General features: G+C 43.0%; 1 protein-coding gene across 1 annotated transcript; it reads left to right on the top strand.

The window, feature by feature from the left end:
• Nucleotides 1-8: 8 nt before the first annotated feature.
• On the top strand, nucleotides 9-17,142 carry LOC139835587 (uncharacterized). Its single transcript, XM_071825450.1, has 5 exons — nucleotides 9-3,885; nucleotides 4,114-4,475; nucleotides 4,528-4,677; nucleotides 16,690-16,761; nucleotides 16,921-17,142. The coding sequence occupies exons 1-5, from the start codon at nucleotides 9-11 to the stop codon at nucleotides 17,140-17,142; spliced, it is 4,683 nt and encodes a 1,560-aa protein (XP_071681551.1).
• The last annotated feature ends 5,194 nt before the right edge of the window (nucleotides 17,143-22,336 follow it).

Raw genomic sequence — 22,336 nt, 5'->3', positions numbered from 1 at the left:
CCGCGGCCATGGAGAGCTTGTCGCCGGAGTCGCGGGCTCTCTACGATCTGCTCAAGACGGAGTCCGCGGAGGTCTACGAGTCCAAGTTCATCGCCTACAAAAAGGAGATCCTAGATGCGGTGTGGGCGTCTCTCGACGACACGAACAACCAAATCAAGGACCTCAGCGACACCGTCGCCACCGCGCAGTACCAGATGGGCGCCGATCTCGAGGCCGCGCATCATCGATTCGGCTCGGAGCTCGCCGCCGTCAAGGGTTCGCTCAGCGCGGAGATCGCGGCGCTGTCGAGCAACGTGGACCGCGCCATCCGTTCGTTTCCAAGCACTTCAGCGGGACGGACGCCGACGCCAACCTCTTGGCGATCGGGGGATGGAGCTGTCGGCCAAGGGCACGGCGATGATCCGCTACACCGGGGGAAGGCCAGTGCATCGCACCAGCCTCCTCCGGTCGGAGGTATGCACTCCGGCCAGATCTCATCGCTCTGTACGATTCCCAGTACTGGACTTCTCCATTCTGATGCCGCTGCATCGGCCCCGCGCGTCGAATTGCCACAATTCGACGGAGCGAACTCCAAATTGTGGCAACGGCGTTGCGAGGAGTATTTCCACAGATGGGGAACTCCGGAGACGATGTGGATTTCTTACTCGTCGTCGCTGTTTACTGGAGCTGCTGCAACATGGTTGGAGGCCTTCCTGAACAAATGTCCTGATGCGGGTTGGTCGGAGTTTGTACAAGCAGTTCATGCCCGTTTCCAGAGGAATCAACACCAACTCCTCCTTCGCCGATTGTTCCATGTCTCTCAGACCAGCAGCGTTGAAGAGTATGTGCAGAAATTCTCTGACCTGGTGGATCAAATCTCGGCATATGAGGTACAGCCAAATACGTTGCATTACATCACTCGTTTCCTGGATGGATTGCAACCTGCTGTGCGCGTGTTGGTGGCGATACAACAGCCTGTTGATTTGGATACTGCTTATACCTTGGCCTTGTTGTATGAGGAGTTAGCTGATGGTATTACCCCGGCCAGCAGTCATTTTGGTACTCATGGACATTCCAGCAGGCGACCGCAAGCTCATCCATTACCTCCTCCTCCACCCGTACCGCCAGCTAAATGGATTACCAAGCCGGTTGAAGAAAAACGTGTTTCTGATAGTGGCCGAACGGGTGCTGAGGACAAGTGGGCTAGTTTGAAGGCTTATCGTCGCTCCAAGGGCCTCTGTTTTGTTTGTGGTGAGAAATGGGGAAGAGACCACCAGTGTAAGGCAGCTATCCAACTTCATGTTGTCCAGGAGATGATAGATTATATGAGGTTAGCTGAGAATGACTCGCAGTCAGAAAATTCTGAAGGGCAATCATCTGAACAGCTGATGATGCTATCTGCTGCCGCAGCATCTTCTGGTTCAGCGGGCAAGTCAATGAAAATCATGGTCGAAATCCAAGGTCACAGTTTCTCATTCTTGATTGATTCTGGCAGTTCTTCGTGCTTCATTGATCAGCACGCGGCCCAGTTACTCTCTGGAAAGAAACAGCTCAGTAATACAGTCCAAGTCCAGGTAGCTGGTGGAAAGATTTTACGCTGTGATGAAGGGTTCTCTGAATTGCAGTGGTCCTCGCAAGGGTACCAGTTTTGTGACTCCTTCCGTATCCTTAACCTGCAGAACTATGATGGCATCTTGGGTCTTGACTGGTTAGCAAAGTATAGTCCTATGTTATCTCATTGGGCTCAACAGTGGATAGCGTTCCAAGCTGCGGATCAGTTAGTTGTGTTACATGGTGAGGATATTCCTGGACAGACTTATGCTATGTTGGAATTGCATATCGTTCGTGAAGCTCCTGATGAGGCAGTACCGAAGCTTCGACCAGATTTGCAATCTCTACTGGATCAGTTTGCTTCGGTGTTTGACGCTCCTACTGGCCTTCCTCCTCGAAGACAATATGATCACCAGATTCCTCTCATTCCAGGAGCTCGTCCTGTGTCTATGCGGCCCTATCGAGTAGCTCCTGAGTTGAAATCTGAAATTGAGCAACAGATCCAGGAACTGCTGCGTTTAGGGGTTATCACCCACAGCAACTCACCTTTTGCGTCTCCGGTCCTTCTTGTCAGGAAACAGGACAAAACCTGGCGATTGGTTGTCGACTATCGCCATCTGAATGCTCTTACTGTCAAGGGAAAGTATCCTCTGCCTGTTATCGATGAATTGCTTGATGAGTTGGCTGGTGCACGATGGTTCTCAAAACTAGACCTACGAGCTGGCTATCATCAAATCCGTTTAGCTCCGGGGGAGGAATTTAAAACTGCCTTTCAAACGCATAACGGTCACTATGAGTTCAAGGTTATGGCGTTTGGTTTGACTGGAGCCCCTGCTACTTTTCAGTTTGCTATGAATGCATCTTTGGCTCCTGTACTCCGTAAATTTGCCTTAGTGTTCTTCGATGATATACTCATTTACAGTGTGACATATGAGGATCATCTCAAGCATGTGGAGCAAGTATTGAGCATTCTCCGTAAGGATCAATGGCAGGTGAAGCTTTCTAAATGTGCTTTTGCTCAAGAGAAGATTTCTTACCTTGGGCATGTGATATCAGCTTGTGGTGTTGCGACTGATGATTCCAAAATTGAATCCATTCGTACCTGGCCAGTACCAACCAATCTCAAAGAGCTGCGAGGGTTCTTAGGCATTACCGGCTATTACCGTAAGTTTATTCGCCATTATGCAATCATCAGCCAGCCGCTCACTGCATTATTGAAGAAAGGGTCGCTGTATGTCTGGACTGACAGTACTGAAACTGCCTTCCAAACCCTGAAATCAGCACTTATGACAGCTCCCGTCCTTGCCTTGCCAGACTATAAGCTCCAGTTCGTCGTGGAAACTGATGCTTGTGACATAGGAATTGGAGCAGTCCTGTCTCAAAATGGACACCCTCTTGCTTATGTGAGCAAATCCTTGGGACCCAGAAATCGTACACTGTCTGTCTATGAAAAGGAATATTTGGCAATCTTGCTTGCGGTGGAACAGTGGCGTTCATATTTGCAAATGGGGGAATTTGTGATTCGCACAGATCACAAAAGCCTCACTCATCTCGATGATCAGCGTCTCCATACTGATTGGCAGCAAAAAGCTTTGACCAAATTGATGGGCTTGCAGTACAGGGTCGTGTACAAGAAGGGCAACCTGAATGGTGCTGCAGATGCCCTGTCGCGCAAGCCAGTGCATTCTTCAGAAGTTTATGCCGCTATGACAGTCCAGCCGACTTGGCTTGATAAGGTTGTTGACAGCTATAGTCAGGATCCGTTTGTTCAAGAAAAACTGCAGCAATTAGCCGTTGACCCGTCTTCTGCCACGGATTATTCTTTTTCAGATGGCTTGCTTCGTTATCAAAAGAGAATCTGGGTGGGTCGTAATACATCGTTACGGCAGCAAATTGTTTTGGCATTCCACAGCAGCCCCTTGGGTGGCCACTCAGGCTTTCCAGTCACTTATCGCCGCTTGATTTCTCTCTTCAAATGGCCAGGCATGAAACAGGATGTTAAGACCTTTGTCAGCAATTGTCACATCTGTCAGCAAGCTAAGCCTGAGCGCACCTTGCCTGCTGGGCTGTTACAACCCCTGCCTGTGCCTTCGGGTCCGTGGGCGATGGCAACAATGGACTTCATTGATGGGTTGCCAACGTCTCGCCAATTCAACTGCATCATGGTTGTCGTCGACAAATTCTCTAAGTATGCACATTTTATACCTTTGAAGCACCCATACACTGCTGCTACCGTGGCTGACCTCTTTGTCGATTCTGTCTACCGTCTTCATGGCATGCCCAAAATGTTAGTCTCTGACCGTGATCCAGTCTTTACTAGCAAATTCTGGCAGGGAGTTCTCAAGGCTATTGCACGTAATCGAACATGAGTACGCCTACCACCCCTGCATGATGGTCAAACAGAGCGTGTCAATCAATCTATTGAATGTTATCTTCGCTGCTTCATCAGTGCTCATCCCAACCAATGGTCTAAATGGTTGAGCCTCTGTGAATTCTGGTACAACAACAATTGGCATTCTTCTGTGGGAAAAACTCCCTTCGAGGTAATATATGGACGACAGCCTCGTTTCTTTGGCGTGACAGCTTCTGACAGTATTGCCGAGGAAGATGTGCAGTCTTGGCTGTCTGACAGGCAATTGGTGATTGCTTCTGTTCGGCAACATTTGCTTCGTATGCAGCAACGTATGAAACACCAAGCTGACAAGCACAGATCTGAGCGTTCCTTCTCTGTTGGTGACGAAGTATTCTTGAAACTTCAGCCGTATGTTCAGTCATCTGTCGCACGTCGAGCTAACCACAAGCTCGCGTTCAAGTTCTTTGGTCCGTTTCCAGTGATTCAGCGCATTGGTGAAGTTGCCTACAAACTGAAGCTTCCTGATTCGAGCAGAATTCATCCTGTCTTCCATGTTTCACAGCTGAAACCTTGTATTGGACCCAAGCATCAGGTACTGCCACAACTTCCCGATGCTGATTCTGTCTTCCAGGTTCCAATTCAAGTGCTGCAGCGTCGTGTGCGTCAAGCTGGTCTTCGCACGGTCGTCCAAGTCCTCGTACAATGGAGTGGAGCTCCGACTTCGTCCGCTACATGGGAAGATATGGAAGAGCTTCAGCAGCGTTTTCCGCATGCACCTGCTTGGGGACAAGCAGGTGAACAAGAGGGGGGGAATGTCAGCAACCTGGTAACCCAAGGGGGCAGCCACACCGTTGCTGGGCCTCCAGATGACAAGGAGAAAACCAAGACCAGGCCCACGAGGACGCGCAAACTACCAGGGTGGCTGCTTGGGCCGCAGTGGGCCAAGTGAGCATGTAACGTGTGTGTGAGTGGAGTCTCCTGTACTTAAGGCCTGAGCGCCGGCGGCTGTACTCAGCTTGGATCTTACGAAAACAATGAACACGACTCAGTGAGTCCGTGCGGTAGAAGGAGAGAATAGGCTGGATCTTAGATCGGCTTGATTCAAACCTCTTCCTGTATCTGTGGATCGAGAGATGAAATAGAAACTTCCCTAGTACCTTACAAGCAGGCGACAACATGCGTGACTGTGTCGTCTCGTGGCTCGTGGGTGCTTATCTGGAGCCACTAGCCGAGTTGGCCCACGGTAGGTCATCACTCGTCATACATCTTCTTAGTTTTTTTTCTTGGCATGTTGGCTGGTTTCATTTGTTTGGATTTGATTCCCCTTGATGGCGGGTAGCCTAGACTGCTTTTTTTTTTTCCAATTTTGTTAGTGTACCACTAGCGGCTCAACGTAAACATACCAATTTGGCCTGTTTAGGTTCGCGCAGACAGAGAACAGCGAAAAGCTAGCCCAACAACTCGACAATAATGGTCAACATGTCCGCGTGATCTATTTGCAGCTCTCAGACCGTGTGCCCTCCTTGTACGGTAAACAGATTCAGGATTGCGTCTGCGCTCGCTTTGCCTTCAATGCGTTAGTGTTGGCAAGCGGCGACATTATGGTCTTTTGCGTTCCAATTAAAAAAATTAATTAAAGGTCATAGGCCCGATGTTAAATTAATAACGCCTTCAACGGCGAAACAGATACAAGATGCTGAGCCCAGCTTACAAGGTAAAGTTGCACAAACACACACAAGACAAGATCCAACCTAGGCAACAACCACCGACAACGCGAGCAGCCGGCACGAATCTACGATGAGGAAGAGCAATCGCAGAACAGGATACGTTGTCATATCGGTGCTCACCCTAGCACGGACGAAACTGACAACCACCGCACCAACGAGACAGCACCACCGTCGCAGACACCACTAGAGGCTGCCACCACCAGGAATCGACCAACAAAGCTCACAGACCATCAAGGAACACCAAGGAAGAACACTTTGAGAAACACCGCGGGTGCATAACACAAAGGAAGCTTGGCCGAAGAGGGCAGACCGAGGAGGACCTCCGCCACCCAAACAACAGAGAGCTTCACGGCGTGAGAACTCCAAGATGGCATCTTCAAGAAGAACACGACGCAGAAGCACCGCTACCACCTGATACGGGGATCTTGGGTTTTCACCCGGAGACTGTGGAAAGACCGAGCACCGCCACAACGACGCCTTCAAGAAGGGAACAACGTCCACGGACACCGCCGTCATGGCCCAGCAGGGTGAGGGTTTCCCCCGGCAGGTGAAGTCTTATGTCCACACAGGGTAGCGATTGTCGCCCTCGCAACAGCTGTACCACCGACACACAACTTGGCTCGTCGGCCCCACGCCGTCCACACAGCCGAGGAAGCCGGTCAGCATTAGAGTCCCTGGCATGCCCATCAACCAGCAAGACTTCCAACTTCCAGGGCCGCCGCCCCGGCATTCCAGCTTTGTGCTCTGAAGAACTACAAGTAAAACGGGAGGCACCGCCACCACGAGAACCACCAAACGCCGCCCGGGCTTCGCCCGACGATGCCCTCTAGTGGCGGTGAGGAGGAGGGGAGGGCCTGGGAGGAGGTAGCTAGGGTTTCCTCCCGGGTCGCTCGTGGGAGCGACCACGAGAGGCGCTGCCATTAATGCCTTCCACTTAGCCTTCCTTGTGCCAGTGCCGACGGGCGATGTTGGGATCCCGCGCCAGCATCAATGCCTTTGAGGTCACAACTGACATTAACAATGATGTGCGCGTTGGTGCTTTTTAAGGCGTCTGGTTGCGCATGCCTTTTGCCCACACCATTTCCTGGCGTTATTGCCACCCCTCCATACCACATAGAACAAACCATGCGCCGCTCCATGGGAAAGTCATGACCATTTAGGAAGTCCCGTAACGAGCATGAGGCAGGGTCCTTGTGTGGTTTCCGCAGGGAGAAGGACCAGTGGTACATCCCCCTCATCTCCGCTTGGCCACTTTACGAGACGGGCGCGCCCGTGCCATGGCAGGCGTTAATCTGCATGTTGGTTGGCTTCTGAACTCGCGTCGGGTGTCGGTGCCACTTGTGCCTCGAGAGGGGAAAGCACGGTGCAATGATATTCATTGTTGGTGGTTCATTGATACCTTCGGTCTGGATTACGGATGTAGTACATTAGCTTTTTTCCTAGTAGACCTAGGTTTATCGAACCATAGGAAATATTAGCATAATGGAAATCTAAGGAACTTCTACAAGACTTGTTTACTCGTTTTGTTTTATGTTTACTGGACCATTCTAGTTTACTTTGAATCATTGGTTATTGCAATGGATGGAAATAGGCCAAGGTTGAAGATATTCATGCTTCTGCACATACATATGGGATAAAGATAATAATAAGCACATTCATGTGTGAAATCATCTAAATATAGATAGGATTGTGGGCAACACGTCCATAAAACTAAAGCCTCTGCGATTTGCTGCTGGCGTGGGAGGCGGCTCCTTGTGACGGTAAAGCACACGTCCGTTGGGAATCCCAAGAGGAAGGTATGATGAGTACAGCAACAAGTTTTCCCTCAGTAAGAAACCAAGGTTTATTGAACCAGTAGGAGATGAAGGCCACGTGAAGGTTGTTGGTGAAGGAGTGTAGTGCGGCGCAACACCAGTGATTCCGGCGCCAATGTGGAACCTGCACAACACAATCAAACTACTTTGCCCCAACTTAACAGTGAGGTTGTCAATCTCACCTGCTTGCTGAAAACAAAGGATTAAACGTATGGTGTGGAGAATGATGTTTGCTTGCAGAGAACAAAAGAGAACAATGATTGCAGTAGGTTGTATTTCAGATGTAAAGAATGGACCGGGGTCCACAGTTCACTAGTGGTGTCTCTCCAATAAGATAAATAGCATGTTGGGTGAACAAATTACAGTTGGGCAATTGACAAATAGAGAAGCATATACATATCATGATGACTACTATGAGATTTACTTAGGGCATTACGACAAAGAACATAGACCGCCATCCAGCATGCATCTATGCCTAAAAAGTCCACCTTCAGGTTAGCATCCGCACCCCTTCCAGTATTAAATTGCAAACAACAGACAATTGCATCAAGTACTGTGCGTAATGTAAACAATACAAATATCCTTAGACAAAGCATTGATGTTTTATCCCTAGTGGCAACAGCACATCCACAACCTTAGGGGTTGCTGTCACTCCCCCAGATTCAGTGGAGACATGAACCCACTATCTAGCATAAATACTCCCTCTTGGAGTCACAAGTATCAACTTGGCCAGAGCCTCTACTAGCAACGGAGAGCATGCAAGAACCTAAATAACATATATGATAGATCAATAATCAACTTGACATAGTATTCCATATTCATCGGATCCCAACAAACACAACATGTAGCATTACAAATAGATGATCCTGATCATGATAGGCAGCTCACAAGATCTAAACATGATAGCACAAAAGGAGAAGACAACCATCTAGCTACTGCTATGGACCCGTAGTCCAAGGATGAACTACTCACGCATCAGTCCGGAGGCGGGCATGGTGATGTAGAGCCCTCCGGTGATGATTCCCCTCTCCGGTAGGGTGCCGGAGGCGATCTTCTGAACCCCCCGAGATGGGGTTGACGGCGGTGGCGTCTCTGGAACTTTTCTCGTATCGTGGCTCTCGGTAATAGGGTTTTTGCGACGGAAGGAATATATAGGCGAAGGGGCAGCGTCGGGGGACGCCTGAGGGCCCCCCCCATAGGGCGGCGCGCCAGGAGGTGGGGCCGCGCCCCCCTATGGTGTGGCCGTCTCGCGTCTCCTCTTCGTCTCCTCTTCGGTGTTCTGGAAGGCTCCGTGGAAAATAAGACCGTGGGCTTTTGTTTCGTCCAATTCCGAGAATATCCGTAAACTAACTTTTCTGAAATCAAAAACAGCAGAAAACAGGAACTGGCACTGCGGCATCTTGTCAATAGGTTAGTCCCAGAAAATGCATAAAAACATTATAAAGTATGACTAAAACATGTTGGTATTGTCATAAAACTAGCATGGAACATAAGAAATTATAGATACGTTGGAGACGTATCAAGCATCCCCAAGCTTAGTTCCTACTCGCCCTCGAGTAGGTAAACGATAAAAACAATAATTTCTGAAGTGACATGCTACCAACACAATCTTGATCAATACTATTGTAAAGCATATGAGATGAATGAAGTGATTCAAAGCAATAGTACATAGTTTGCGAACAAAAAGATAATGACTAAACAACTGAATCATATAGCAAAAACTTTTCATGAATAGTACTTTCAAGATAAGCATCAAAAAGTCTTGCATAAGAGTTAACTCATAAAGCAATAGATTCAAAGTAGAAGGCATTGAAGCAACACAAAGGATGATTAAGTTTCAGCAATTGCTTTCAACTTTCAACATGTATATCTCATGGATAATTGTCAACACAAAGTAATATAATAAGTGCAATAAGTAAGCATGTAAGAATCAACGCACACAGTTGACACAAGTGTTTGCTTCTAAGATAGAAATAAGTAGGTAAACTGACTCAACATAAAGTAAAAGAAAGGCCCTTCGCAGAGGGAAGCGGGGATTACTCATGTGCTAGAGCTTTTTATTTTGAAAACATGGAAACAATTGTGTCAACGGTAGTAATAATTCATATGTGTTATGCATAAAACCTCCTATAAGTTGCAAGCCTCATGCATCGAATACCAATAGTGCCCGCACCTTGTCCTAATTAGCTCGGATTTCCATGGATTATTATTGGATTACATATGTTTCAACCAAGTGTCACAAAGGGGTACCTCTATGCCACCTGTACAAAGGTCCAAGGAGATGAATCGCATTTGATTTCTCGATTTTGATAGATCTCAACTTGAGGACATCCATACCGGGACAACATAGAAAACAGATAATGGACTCCTCTTTTTAATGATTTAAGCATTCAACAACAAATAATATTCTCATAAGAGATTCTGAGGATTAATGTCCAAGCTGAAACTTCCACCATGATACATGGCTTTGGTTGGCGGCCCAATGTTCTTCTCTAACAATATGCATACTCAAACCATTTAATCATGAGAAATCTCCCTTACTTCAGACAAGACGAACATGCATAGCAACTCACATGATATTCAACAAAGGTGTGACAGGTTGATGGCGTCCCCAGAAACATGGTTACCGCTCAACAAGCAACTTATAAGAACTAAAATACATAAGCGACATATTCATTACCACAATAGTTTTTAGGCTACTTTCCCATGAGCTATGTATTGTAAAGACAAGGAGTGAATTTTTAAAGGTAGCACGCAAGCAATTTAGTTTGGAATGGCAGAAAAATACCACATATAGGTAGTTATGGTGGACACAAATGGCATAGGTTTTGGCTCAAGGTTTTTGGATGCACGAGAAGCATTTCCTCTCAGTACAAGGCTTTGGCTAGCAAGGTTGTTTAAAGCAAACACAAGTATGAACTGGTACAGCAAAAACTTACACAAGAACATATTGCAAGCATTATAAGACTCTACACTATCTTCCTTGTTGTTCAAACACTTTTACCAGAAAATATCTAGACCTTGGAGAGATCAATCATGCAATCCAAATTTCAACAAGCTCTACGGTAGTTCTCCACTAATAGATTTAAACTACATGATGCAAGAGCTTAAACATGATCTATGAGAGCTCAAAACAATTGACAAGTATCAAGTTATTCAAGACAATATGAAGCATTTTCTGTTTCCAACCAAATAGCAATAAGTATAAATGTTGCGGCTTTCAGCTTTCGCCATGAACATGAAAAATAAAGCGAAGAACACAAGTGTTCAAATGAAAAAGCGGAGCGTGTCTCTCTCCAACACAAGGATTGCTAGGATCCGAATTTATTCAAACATAGACAAAAATAAAAACAAACAGACGCTCCAAGTAAAGCACATAAGAAGTGACGGAATTAAAATATAGTTTCACTAGAGGTGACCTGATAAGTTGTTGATGAAGAAGGGGATGCCTTGGGCATCCCCAAGCTTAGACGCTTGAGTCTTCTTGAAATATGCAGGGATGAACCACGGGGGCATCCCCAAGCTTAGACTTTTCACTCTTCTTGATCATATCATATCATCCTCCTCTCTTGATCCTTGAAAACTTCCTCCACACCAAACTCAAAACAATCTCATTAGAGGGTTAGTGCATAATCAAAAATTCACATGTTCAGCAAGGAAGCAATCATTACCAACACTTATGGACATTACCCAAGGCTACTGAAATTTAATGGAGCAAAGAAATCCACTCAAACACAGTAAAAGAGGCAATGTGAAATAAAAGGCAGAATCTGTCAAAACAGAACAGTCCGTAAAGACGAATTTTGTCGAGGCACTTAACTTGCTTAGATCAGAAAACTCAAAACTAATGAAAGTTGCGTACATATCTGAGAATCACGCATGAATTTTTTCAAGATTTTACGAGTTTCCTACAGAGATAAAAACGCGAATTCGTGACAGCTAAAAAACTGTTTCTGCGCAGAAATCCAAATCTAGTATCAACTTCCTATTAGAGACTTTACTTGGCACAACAATGCAAGAAAATAAAGATACAAAGGTATTGCTACAGTAGTAACAAGCACCTTGACTCAAATATAAAACAAAAATTGCAGAAATAAAATAATGGGTTGCCTCCCATAAGCGCTTTTCTTTAACGTCTTTCAGCTAGGCGCAGAAAGTGCAAATCAAGTAACATCAAGAGAAGAAGCATCAACATCATAATTTGTTCTAATAATAGAATCAAAAGGCATCTTCATTCTCTTTCTAGGGAAGTGTTCCATACCTTTCTTAAGATGGAATTGATACTTAATATTTCCTTCTTTCATATCAATAATAGCACCAACAGTTCGAAGAAAGGGTCTTCCCAAAACAATAGGACAAGATGCATTGCATTCAATATCCAAAACAACAAAATCAATGGGGATAAGGTTATTGTTAACCGTAATGTGAACATTGTCAATTCTCCCCAAAGGTCTCTTTATAGAATTATCAGCAAGATTAACATCCAAATAACAACATTCTAAAGGTGGCAAGTCAAGCATATCATAAAGTTTCTTAGGCATAACATAAATACTTGCACCGAGATCACATAAGGCATTACAATCAAAATCATTGACTTTCATCTTAATGATGGGCTCCCAACCATCTTCCAACTTCCTAGGAATAGAAGCTTCAAGTTTTAATTCCTCTTCCCTAGCTTTAATGAGAGCATTTGTAATATGTTTTGTAAAGGCCAAGTTTATAGCACTAGCATTAGGACTTCTAGCAAGTTTTTGAAAGAACTTAGTAACTTCAGAAATATGACAATTATCAAAATCAAAACCATTATGATCTACATCAATGGAACCATTGTCCCCAACACTCTGAAAAATTTCAGCACTTTTATCACAAACAGTTTCAGCAGTTTCAGGCAATTTTGCACGCTTTGTAGTAGAAGTAGAAATATTGCCAACACCAATTATTTTACCATTGATAGTAGGAGGTTTAGCAACATGTGAAGCATCAACATTACTAGTGGTGGTAATAGTCCAAACTTTAGCTGCATTATTCTCTTTAGCAAGTTTTTCTTCTCTTTCTTCTCTTTCCCACCTAGCATGCAATTTAGCCATCATTCTAATATTGTCATTAATTCAAACTTGGATAGCATTTGTTTTAGCAAGAATTTTGCTATCATTATCCTCAGGTTTAGCAGCCATTTTATTAATTAAAGAAGCTTGTGACTCAGACATGTATGAAATTCGGTTTTCAGCATTTGAAAGCTTAGTTTGCAAACCAGAAATTTCCATATTCAAATTCTCAAGTTGATTCCCTATATTTTTCAACAAGGCAGATTGTTCATTCATAGTTTAAGTAAACAATTGATTTTGCTCATATTCTGATTGCATATAGCTCTTAGTAGCTCTTTCAATTTCCAGCATCTTTTCCTCACTAGGCAAAATAGATCTACCATAAGAATTACTATACACACTACCACTATTAGAAGGATATGGCCTATAGTTGTTGTTACCAAAATTATTCCTATAAGTATTGTTGTTGAAATTATTATTTTTAATGAAATTCACATCAACATGCTCTTCTTGAGCAACCAATGAAGCTAAAGTAACATTATTAGGATCAACATGAGACCTACCATTAACAAGCATAGACATAATAACATCAATCTTATCACTCAAAGAAGAGGTTTCTTCAACAGAATTTACCTTCTTACCTTGAGGAATTCTTTCAGTATGCTATTCAGAGTAGTTGATCATCATATCATCAAGAAGCTTTGTTGCAGCACCCAAAGTGATGGACATAAAAGTACCTCCAGCAGCTGAATCCAATAGGTTCATTGAAGAAAAATTCAATCCTGCATAAAAGGTTTGGATAATCATCCAAGTAGTTAGTCCATGGGTAGGGCAATTCTTTACCAAAGATTTCATTCTCTCCCATGCTTGGGCAAAATATTCATCATCCAATTGCTTAAAATTCATAATGCTACTTCTCAAAGATATAATTTTAGCAGGAGGATAATATTTTCCAATAAAAGCATCTTTACATTTAGTCCATGAATCAATACTATTTTTAGGCAAAGATAGCAACCAATCTTTAGCTCTTCCTCTTAAGGAGAAAGGAAACAATTTCAGTTTTATAATATCCCCATCTATATCCTTATACTTTTGCATTTCACAAAGCTCAACAAAATTATTAAGATGGGCAGCAGCATCATCAGTACTAACACCAGAAAATTGCTCTCTCATAACAAGGTTTAGTAAAGCAGGTTTAATTTCATAAAATTCTGCTATAGTAGCAGGTGGAGCAATAGGAGTGCATATGAAATCATTATTATTTGTGCTAGTGAAATCACACAACTTAGTATTTTCAGGAGTATTCATTTTAACAGTAATAAAGCAAACCAAATTAAATAAAGTAAAACAAGTAACTAATTTTTTTGTGTTTTTGATATAAAGAAAGCAAACAAGACAGCAAATAAAATAAAGCAAGACAATAAACAAAGTAAAGAGATTGGGTGTGAGAGACTCCCTTTGCAGCGTGTCTTGATCTCCCCGGCAACGGCGCCAGAAAAGAGGTTGCTGCTGGCGTGGGAGGCAGCTCCTTGTGACGGTAAAGCACACGTCCGTTGGGAACCCCAAGTGGAAGGTATGATGAGTACATCAACAAGTTTTCCCTCAGTAAGAAACCAAGGTTTATCGAACCAGTAGGAGATGAAGGCCACGTGAAGGTTGTTGGTGAAGGAGTGTCGTGCGGCGCAACACCAGTGATTCCGGCGCCAACGTGGAACCTGCACAACACAATCAAACTACTTTGCCCCAACTTAACAGTGAGGTTGTCAATCTCACCGGCTTGCTGAAAACAAAGGATTAAACGTATGGTGTGGAGAATGATGTTTGCTTGCAGAAAACAAAAGAGAACAATGATTGCAGTAGGTTGTATTTCAGATGTAAAGAATGGATCGGGGTCCACAGTTCACTAGTGGTGTCACTCCAATAAGATAAATAGCATGTTGGGTGAACAAATTACAGTTGGGCAATTGACAAATAGAGAAGCATATACATATCATGATGACTACTATGAGATTTACTTAGGGCATTACGACAAAGAACATAGACCGCCATCCAGCATGCATCTATGCCTAAAAAGTCCACCTTCAGGTTGCATCCGCACCCCTTTCAGTACTAAGTTGCAAACAACAGACAATTGCATTAAGTACTGTGCGTAATGTAAACAATACAAATATCCTTAGACAAAGCATTGATGTTTTATCCCTAGTGGCAACAGCACATCCACAACCTTAGGGGTTGCGGTCACTCCCCCAGATTCAGTGGAGACATGAACCCACTATCTAGCATAAATACTCCCTCTTGGAGTCACAAGTATCAACTTGGCCAGAGCCTCTACTAGCAACGGAGAGCATGCAAGAACCTAAATAACATATATGATAGATCAATAATCAACTTGACATAGTATTCTATATTCATCGGATCCCAACAAACACAACATGTAGCATTACAAATAGATGATCCTGATCATGATAGGCAGCTCACAAGATCTAAACATGATAGCACAAGAGGAGAAGACAACCATCTAGCTACTGCTATGGACCCGTAGTCCAAGGATGAACTACTCACGCATCAGTCCGAAGGCGGGCATGGTGATGTAGAGCCCTCCGGTGATGATTCCCCTCTCCGGCAGGGTGCCGGAGGCGATCTTCTGAACCCCCCGAGATGGGGTTGACGGCGGTGGCGTCTCTGGAACTTTTCTCGTATCGTGGCTCTCGGTAATAGGGTTTTCGCGACGGAAGGAATATATAGGCGAAGGGGCAGCGTCGGGGGACGCCCGAGGGCCCCCCCCCATAGGGCGGCGCGCCAGGAGGTGGGGCCACGCCCCCCTATGGTGTGGCCGCCTCGCGTCCCCTCTTCGTCTCCTCTTCGGTGTTCTGGAAGGCTCCGTGGAAAATAAGACCGTGGGCTTTTGTTTCGTCCAATTCCGAGAATATCCGTAAACTAACTTTTCTAAAATAAAAAATAGCAGAAAACAGGAACTGGCACTGCGGCATCTTGTCAATAGGTTTGTCCCGAAAAATGCATAAAAACATTATAAAGTATGACTAAAACATGTTGGTATTGTCATAAAACTAGCAGGGAACATAAGAAATTATAGATACGTTGGAGACATATCACGATTCACATGCATAACAATATTCGTTTGATCCAACCGTTATACCACGAAGTACTGGGTTATAAAAATTATTAATTAAAGTACAGCTCAAAGTCTTAAGTATGGTGATGTTGTTGTTACTCCAAAGTGGATCCTTGAACGAAGACTTTACTCCCCTTGTTGTCACTAGGTTTCGCATGAGGTCGCCATTTCACCACTCATCTCACCTCTCATCTTTATCAATCCATGGGATCTTGGGTACCTACAAGTCCATGGATCGAGAAAAGAGACAAAGAAACAATATATATATCTTATATTCAATCACCACACAATATTCCCATGTATTAGATGCACATAGTCGTTGTGAGGTTTCACCTCAACCCGCGGTCCATGAGGACTACTCACTCATAACAATAAGATTAAGGATAGAAAACATTATGCAAAATACTTAGAATGAAATAAAATATTTTTACAATGGTCGCCAAATCACAAGGAGATCTCAAGTACAAGATGATGGCTATGGCGATGGACAGGATGGGGGAGGAGAGGATGAACAATGGTGATGGTGAAGTTATGGATCTCCTTACGGTCTTGTGATGCAGTCTGAGAATGGCGGCTCTCTGCGCGGCGACTAGAGTCTCGAAATATATTGGTACCTTCACAAAAGTTTTTGGTTTCACCTTGCGGAACCGACGCCACATGGTACGGGCGGGCTTCATCTGTACCACTGGTCGTTAAATGCTCTAAAAGTGCTCTTCGACCCCAACTTGCATGGCTTTGTAGGAAACGTGATATTCTTCCATAAATGCTTCTGATTTTGCCTTAAAAGCGTGATTTCCTGCACAACACAAATTAAAACAAGAGATTGCACATCTTTGCAATAATTAGTCATTAGAAACAAGGCTAGAGAGATTCTTATTGATTTCTTTGACTTAAAATGTGACTTAAAATGGAGAATGATGGCTATTTTCACAACCATCATTCATCCTCTCACTGGATCTGCGAAACGATCCGGCGCTCGCGATCAGCTCGTACGCTAGGGACGTGTTCAGGGTGTGGGAGTTCAAACCGTGTCGCAGATCTAGTGCCTAGGTGACGTTGAGTACTTAATATTCAACTATGGTACCAGGGCCACGGCGACGGGGACAATGGCGATGACGACAAGGACGGTCTGCCTGATCTGGCGGCCGTCAAGAAGAAGGTAAGGACGAGGCACTCTAGATGTCCATCGCCTAGAGTGAGCTTGCCAAGCTCCCAAGTGGGAGGGCCTTCTCATCTAGCTGCGAGAATCTGCGATGAAGCTCGCCCAGAGCAAGCTCGACAAGTTCATCAAGTGGGGGGCCTTGCCATCCCGCTGCAGGAATCCGCGCTGGCGCATGGAAGGCATGTCATGTCGCAGGTCACCGCAGTGCTATCAGATGCATGTGCCATCTCCCGCGCCAACACCAATAATCGCCACACTCACGCCTGCACCAGCGGCTGGACCTCCTTTGGAGCCATTATGGTCGTCACTGTGGGAGCCACTGGTCTTCAACGACCTCGGCAACGAGGAATTGGCGGTAATGGCGTCAATCCTAGTTAGCTAGGGTTTATTCTATTTTTATTTAAGTGTTTTTTCAATTTTTTGCCCTATGTAAATTAATTTACATCAATATCAAATCGTATGAAAAAATAATATATTCCCGGCCGCTGGGCTGGCCCCGACCCAAATGGACAAGTGATACGATACTATGGATGACACCTCATCAAGACCGCTAAGTCCCCCAAGTGGACCGATGACTCGAGCTCGTATCAAAGAAATACAAAAGGAGGTGATGATGGTTGTCAAAACAACCATGTTTATCTGCGTCTAAATCATATATTAAGTCATAAAATTGATGGCATACCTCTCTAGCCTTGCTATTAATGACTAATTATTGAAAAGATGGGTGAATCCTTGGTTTAAGTTGTGTGATACAAATTGTGTTTTCATTACGAAATTCGGAGAAAAAAGTGAACAATCATGAGTTTCCAATACTCACAAGCCAACCAGGGTCAAAGAGTTGTATCAAGTGGTGTTAATGAGTGCTGTTATGGGTGGGGCTCGCCCGTACCATCCGCTCGTAACATGCGGCACCAACTTCACGAGATCAAACTAAGCAACTTTTGTGAAGGCACCTATATATTTCGAAACTACAGTCGTTGCACAGAGAGCCGCCATTCTCAGAGTTCATCAAAAACAAACTGAGGAAGATCCATCACTTCACCTCCACCATTATTAATCATCTCCATCTCCATCTCATAGCCTTAGCTATAGCTCGTAATTGACATCTCCTCGCTATTGGTGACCTTATAAAAACTTTTGGTATCAATCTAAGTAATTCTACAATGTTTTCATTCATTTATCTTGTTATTATGAGTGAGTAGTCCTCACGGGCAGCGCGTTGAGGATTAGCCTCGCATCAATTATGTGCATCTAATACATGGAAATATTATGTGGCGAGGAAAACTACCAAACATGGTGTACCAATGGTTTTTAGAAGAATCATTCACAAAATCTGGGACCATGTTGTAGTTCACCTAGCTAAGCTAGTGGGTTTCTACCTAAGTGATCGGCTTGCATGGTTTCTGCAAGAACCATGACGAACTTTCAAACCAATAGCATGTTTATCATAGATGCGTAATTTTTCATATCCAACAACATTGCAAAGTAGTTTTTTTTTGTTTGTACACATAAATGTGATTTTGTTTTTATTTATTTCAAAAGGGGGCCAAATGAGTGTTTTTTTGAGAAGTGGTGATGACGTTGGGACTCCAACTGCAGAGTGTTGTGGTCAGCGAAAAAGTTTCCCCACAAGGGTGACTCGAGGGTTTATATCGAACTCTCGGGGAATTAGGAAAGAGTCGTCTCCTTTCCTCTTCTTCTAGAAATCCTGCAAAGTAAAATAATGCCTTGTGCCCCCAACTATACCGTGTGGTTGTCAAGCACAAGGTTTCCTACTAGTAATTGCAAATAAAAGATGTGACACAAGTAAAGCAAACTAAATAAGTAAAGCAAACTAAGTAAAAGCGGTAAAGGGGTAATTGTTTTTTGGGTTTTGTGTGTTATTATGTAAACTAATATATTTGTATTTTCGGATTAAATTATTGCTGCAAATAAAAAATAAGATAAATGCAATGGATATGTGTTTCTTGTGATTAAAATTTGACCAGGGTTCATGGGTTCACTTGTCTACTCTCTCTTTAAAGTTGTACTGGATAATAGAAATTCATCAATGAGATAATATTGGTGGAACTTCAATATGTGTTTGATAAGCATTCATATATGGGCATTAGGTCCTAACATTGAGATGATGCGACACATCTCTATTATACTCCACAAGAAAGGGAAAACTCCATGCAATCTTGTATTAAGAATTAACAGAGCATAGACATAAGTACTTTGACATGATGTTTGAATATCAAATATGCTACCTTGAAAAAGAAGATCATCACTTTTGTCAAGTGATGAACATAGCACGTGCATTCACTTTATCCCTAGTGAGGTAGCAAAATAAAAGGCAAAACCATTATAGATCATGAATTTGTTGTCACTATCTAAATACTAAAACCATGCTACTCCATCTAATACACACATCTCCCCACACATGTTTTTGCATACAAGTTGGATCAGAACCAATACTTAAGAACATGGTACATAATAAGCATCTATCAATACATCTCACACATAATAGTTTCCAGTCTCATATCCCAATATCATATAATATATATCCACCACATAGGAATTACATATATGACCATAATCATGTTGGGCAGCTCATATGGCACTAAGATCTATGAAGAATAAGAGAGAAATAGATCAAACTACTGCCACAAACCATAGTCCAGAGGTGGACTACTCCCCCTTGATCATGGTGTTGATGAGGAAGACGTTGTAGAAGGTGGAGATCCCTCTGACGGCGGCTCCGGCGGAGTTTCCCCCTCCAATCTTCACTGCTGCAAGCTCTGGTTTCGTGTTTTGGTATTTCTGCGGCACTCTCCTCGAGGGAACACTGGAGGGTCATATATATAGGGGGTTTTAGGTCCAAAGAAGTATGTGGGTGCAATATTAAAGCGAATCAGATGGATGATGGTGAAGAAAGCCATGGTGGCGTGCCTAGTCTCTTTTGGGCCTCCAGACCCCTCTCGTGAGATCCGGGTGCTTCTCGTGATGAAAAAATGACATCGCCGAAATCCTAGCTCAATTTGAGTCAATATAGGTCTCTGAAAGTGAAAAATATACAAAACAAGGTCTTCCTGTTCTGCAGAGTTATAACCCAAATAAAGGGGATCATTGGTAAATCCCCATAAATCAATATAAAACATGGAAATATCATCATATATGTTGCAAATATGTGGGAATATGTTTTAATAAAGTACAAAGTTCATGTGTGCATTTTACATGCATCAACATCCCCAATCTTAAACTATGCTCGTCCTCAAGCATAAAGGTGATAAAACTAACATGAACTTTGGAGTTTATTGCATTGCTTCAAGCTATGTGATCATGCACAGGCTTACAAGATTCAGTCAATGAAGAATAACAATAAGTAAATGAAGTCATAAAGTGATATCTCTTACATTCTACAATGCATGGATAATAATAAGTGGTATTCTAAGCAAATAAATGAGAAGTATTATGAACCATAAATCATTCTTGGTAATATAGAAATTGGTTGGAAGACTCATTGTCCTATCTTTTGATTCTCTTGACTCTTTGAACAACATAAAGTAAATAGGGAATATATGTGCTAGTCCTCCAACAAAATAAAAGGTAAAAGTGGTTCTGAAACTTTTACCATGATTAGGCATGACTTCGGTTAGTGCCACAATGAACTTCTCTAACATATATGCATACTCTAGTCTTTATATTGATAAACCCTTTTATTTCTCAAGAGACAACTATCAAGTAGCCAAAAAACTTGATGATGAACTCAAAAGGTAAGTGCAATGTTGAAAGGTGTTTCCCATTCCGACCTAGCTCATTACTCATAATCTATCAAACCCATAACTTACATAGTTGTGTTTTTCCTTCCATAACTCACCTTCCCACGAGCTTTAAATTACACAAAAAGGATATTTTGAATCAATTGGAGGAATACCACACATATTATACTTGGAATAGCAAGTGCTATGTAGGTAGGTATGATGATAGTGGGGTTGAGTTGATTTGGATACAACTCTAAGATAGTGTAAGAATTCATCATCGTTTGGCTAGCAAGAGGTCTAGAAGCATGCAATAGTGTTCATAGTGCTATTCATTTATCATCAAACAATAATACTTAATGTTAAACATCTATGTATACTAGTAAGAAGAAGAACTAAATAAGGCACTTAGAAAATCACCATTCAATAAAGCATTTGAAACCATCCTACACTCCTTCTATCATGGTGGCATGTCTAGCTACTTGTTCAGTAAGTGTTTTATTTGGCTCTTGTTGTTTTTCGAAATTTTCACTAGTTTGTGGGATGGTGGTAGGCTTCCATTTGTTTTCATTGGCATTAGGATATGGAATGAAAGGGTGATTCCCATAATTATTTTGAGCACAAGGTGGTCTACCATAAGAGTTGTTATAGTTATTCCCATATCCATTATTACCAAAGTTCCTTATATAGTTGACATCTACAATTTCATTGGTGTTTCCAACTAATTCCCGTAAGGGAACATTATCATTATTTTGCTTATTTATGTAAGCTAATATGGATCTAATTTATTGGATAGAAGATCTACTTCTTTAACAGAGTGAATTTTCTTAGTAGGGTTAGGTGCTCTTTCAGTGTGCCATTGACTATGGTTGTGTAGCATGCTTTCTAAGATGGCTTTAGCTTGAGGCGCATTTTTACTCATGAATGCACCCCCCGCTGCAGAGTCTATCATGCTTCTTGACATTATATTTAACCCATTATAGAAAGAGTGTAGGATGGTACATTCATTTACTCCATGTGATGGGCAAGTTCTAAGCATGTTTTTAATTCTTTCCCAAGCTGCAGCAACATGTTCATTATCATTTTTCATAAATGATAGGATGCTATCTCTATTTTGTAGGCTTTTAACAGGTGGGTAGTACTTTTAATAAATGCTTATTTTGTTGAAAAATCTTCATAAGTTCTTCAATCATAATGATCCCTTGGGTGCAACTGGTTAATCATCCTACTACAACAATGCTAGGTTGCCTGGTAGTCACATTGAAGGTTGTTTTTGGTGGAAATTGCATTTGAAATTACTGGATATCCATAAGGCCATGGCCAAATGCAATTTAGGAGATGGTAAATCAGCACTCTCTTGGACTGACATTTGGAGAGATAATTGCCTTCAATATCAACTTGCTCATCTTGTCACTTTTGCAAAGAGTCATACTATGAAAGTTCAGGAGGTAATTCATACTGAATTTCTGGAAGATCTCTTTCATCTTCCAATGTCTCAAGAAGCATTTGTGGAATTTCAGCATCTTGAAAATATTTGTCATTCTGCAAGTATCAAAACACAGAGTGGTAATAAGGATGAATGGACCTACATTTGGGGTAATAACAAGTTCTCCACCAAAAATGCTTACAAAGCAATGATTGGATCGATCATCGTGCCCCCTCATTTCAATTGGTTGTGGAAATCTTCCTGTCAAGCAAAGCACAAATTCTTTTTATGGCTTCTCATTCATGACAGGCTGAATACCAGGAACCTGTTAAGGAGGAAAAAAATTCAGCTACCTTCTTATTTGTGTGTTACTGCCCAATGTCAACAAGATGAAACCCTGGTCCAC

This window comes from Lolium perenne, chromosome 2 (genome assembly GCF_019359855.2).
Source record: "Lolium perenne isolate Kyuss_39 chromosome 2, Kyuss_2.0, whole genome shotgun sequence".
In the NCBI taxonomy this organism is placed as follows: Eukaryota; Viridiplantae; Streptophyta; class Magnoliopsida; order Poales; family Poaceae; genus Lolium; species Lolium perenne.
This window is presented reverse-complemented; position numbering and strand designations above follow the sequence as displayed.